Source organism: Colobus angolensis, unplaced genomic scaffold (assembly GCF_000951035.1).
Source record: "Colobus angolensis palliatus isolate OR3802 unplaced genomic scaffold, Cang.pa_1.0 Scaffold220, whole genome shotgun sequence".
Classification (NCBI taxonomy): domain Eukaryota; kingdom Metazoa; phylum Chordata; class Mammalia; order Primates; family Cercopithecidae; genus Colobus; species Colobus angolensis.
Window position 1 is genome coordinate 1,203,845 of NW_012115378.1, and position 2,830 is coordinate 1,206,674.

The 2,830-nt window shown below is 38.7% G+C and overlaps 1 protein-coding gene across 1 annotated transcript in view; it reads right to left on the reverse strand.

The window, feature by feature from the left end:
• FHOD3 (formin homology 2 domain containing 3) overlaps positions 1-2,830 on the reverse strand; it is a 245,489-nt gene that overhangs the window by 101,139 nt on the left and 141,520 nt on the right. Inside the window, exon 7 of the mRNA XM_011943648.1 lies at positions 996-1,130. Within this exon, the coding sequence (XP_011799038.1) occupies positions 996-1,130 (135 nt within the window). The remainder of the gene's footprint in view (positions 1-995; positions 1,131-2,830) is intronic.

The following is a 2,830-nucleotide window of genomic DNA, read 5'->3' on the forward strand; positions in this document are numbered from 1 at the left end:
TCTAAATCTTCATTGACAATGCCTTATATTCCTTGTAGATTTAATGGGGAATAATTGATGGTAATATTGTTTGAAAAAGAAACTAAGCTAAGGAAACAGGAGGTAGAGAAGGGGAGAAAAATGAAAGGAAAGAATGTAGAAGCTATAGGGTAAATGACTTGGAAGGATTAAGAAGGAAGAGAAAGTATAGGAGGAGGAGGTGGGGAAGAAAGGGGAAAAATGGAAAAAGGAGATAAGGAAGAGTAGAAGGAAGTAATGTGCAAGGAGAGACACAGCAACTGTTTTTCATTCCATAAAGCACAGCACAGCATTAAACCCAGGGGATGGATGTGAAGGAGGATGACCTGGAGAATGTGGAGAACAGGTGGATTGGCTGAAGGAGAAGCCAAGGCACACTGGGATCAGTGGGGACAGACAGGCCAAGATATGGAACCTGGAATAAGCTATATCCAGGAACACATCCTTGGAGCTGTACAGAGATCAGGAGATGAGGGGGAAATGGGTTGAGAGTAATCAACACAATGACTTTTCCCCCCACATAGCAAGAGATTATTGTTTAAAAAAATATATTGAAGATTGTTACAGGGATCAAAAGGCGAACCAGAAAGTGGGAAAAGCATTTCCTTTTGGGCATCTGATGGAGCATGAATAAAACATGAGGACCATTAGGAAGAGATGGCAAATTAAGTTAAGATAATTAGGCTCTCTGTCATCGGGAAGGCCTGGATAGGACCACTGCAGACAATGGAGGACTCAAGAATACATGAGTTCCTAATTGTATTTGGCTGACTGTACTTCCTGCCATATGGTTAGAGAAACAAAGGCCATAACAAACCAGATCCAGCCTATTTCAGGTATGTCTTTCTCTTCCTTAAAAATACAGACAGAATTTTCATTACTTCCTTTAATACCAATATTAAACGTATACAGCTGTAAAGTCATGTGCTTTAATTTTTAACTCATTATTTAAAAAAAAATCTTAAGATCCTTCTTACCTGAATTTGTTTCTTTCTTCCCGCTCTATTCTCTGCAACCTTTCTTCTCTCTCCTGCCGCCGCCTCTCTCTCTCTGCTGCCAGTGACTCTTGGTGCTGCCTGAAGGATGATGTGAGAAGACCACTCGGTGATGACCTGCAGATACAATGAGTTAATGTTTCAGTTGCTTGGCCTTTGATTAAAAGTACTGAAGGAAGCATCAGTCAGACCTTGGTTAGAACTGAGGGTCTGCTGGTACCTAGGCAGTGCTTGGGGGAAATCACTGAATGCCTCGAGTCTTCTTGTTTCACGATTTTTGTGTGTAGATGGGGAAAAGCAACATGCTGCGAATGTGCTAGTAGGAAAAAAGGTGGTAAGAGACAGAAAATACCAAGCAACATGCTTGACATGTAAGCAGCCCTCAAAAATGGGTGTCATAGAAGTATTCCAGGAATGTATATACATTCTACATTCATTTTATGGTTGGTCTATGTTAAGACGTAGATAAGCTAGAACCAGCTTTCAATCTAAAACTATTTTCTAACTATCTATCAGGTAATACACTCATTATTTGGGTAACAGGATCATTAGAAGCTTAAACCTCAGCATCATGAAAGATACCGATTAACAAACCAGCACATGTACCACCAAATGTAAAATTTTTTAAAAAGTGATTTTAGAAAACTATTTTCTATTACACATGCACTAAAAATATTTTACTGTATATCAATTTCACAATACACTTCTTTAGAATAATTGAACGAGGCAATGAGATGACAGATGAGGACAAAAAAACTTGCAACGGGCTGAAATGTGAATAGAATTAAGGAAATTTCATTCTATGACATTGTATGTTAAGAAGCATCCCAGGACTCAGCATGGTCAAAGGACAGGCAGTGGTATTAGTAACATCACACAAACAGTCTGGACTGTTTACTGAAAATGTGTGTGAAGGCCTCAGACAGAAACCACAGGGTGAGTATTACAGGGGATGTTAAATCAGAGAATGAGTGGGAGAAGATACAATCAAGTGACTGTATGACATATAAGGAAAGGGGTTAGCTATGTAAAGGAGTCTGATGGATCTCTGGAGAATAAAATCTGTTATGGACAATTGGGGCCTTCACTTATGGGAAAAAACCTCAAAAACAAAGAGACAAATATTTATGAAATATATTTTGCCAATTTATTTATCCAAGGATATAGCTTCGATAAAATCCTACCTGGATTCAGTGAAAAATATACCTGCAAGGTGGGGAACACAGGTCTCAGTGCAGGAGAAAGATGTGACTCTCATAATACACAGACTGCCATGAGTCCCACAGATGTTCTTCCTAGAAAAGGTGAGTCACCTGTGGCTATCAGTCATAGGTGGCAGGGAACATGGAGGGAAGAAACCACAATCCCTGGTAGCTACAGGGAAGGAGTAACCAGATTCTATAGTCCAGGCTCACTATGGAATTATTTTCATCATCTCTGGACACTAAGGCATAGATAGAGTTTATTTATCTTTCTCAAAAAAAGAAGTTCAGACCAACTTCTAACTTTTGTAAGCTATTATTATTTTGTGGGAATTTTTCCCTGTTGTATCCAGCCAAATCTAATCAACACAGTAAAGAGGTTTGTAATACCTCTTGCACAGTAATTGATAAAATTGTTATGTATATAATAGATTCGTTTAACCCAATTATTAAGTTTTATCTAATAGATTAACATGTATATAACCTGGTGCCCAAACTGGAGAAAACACATTCTTTCTTTTTTTTTTTTATTTTTATTTTTATTTTTTGAGACGGAGTCTTGCTCTGTCACCCAGGCTGGAGCGCAGTGGCCGGATCTCAGCTCACTGCAAGCTC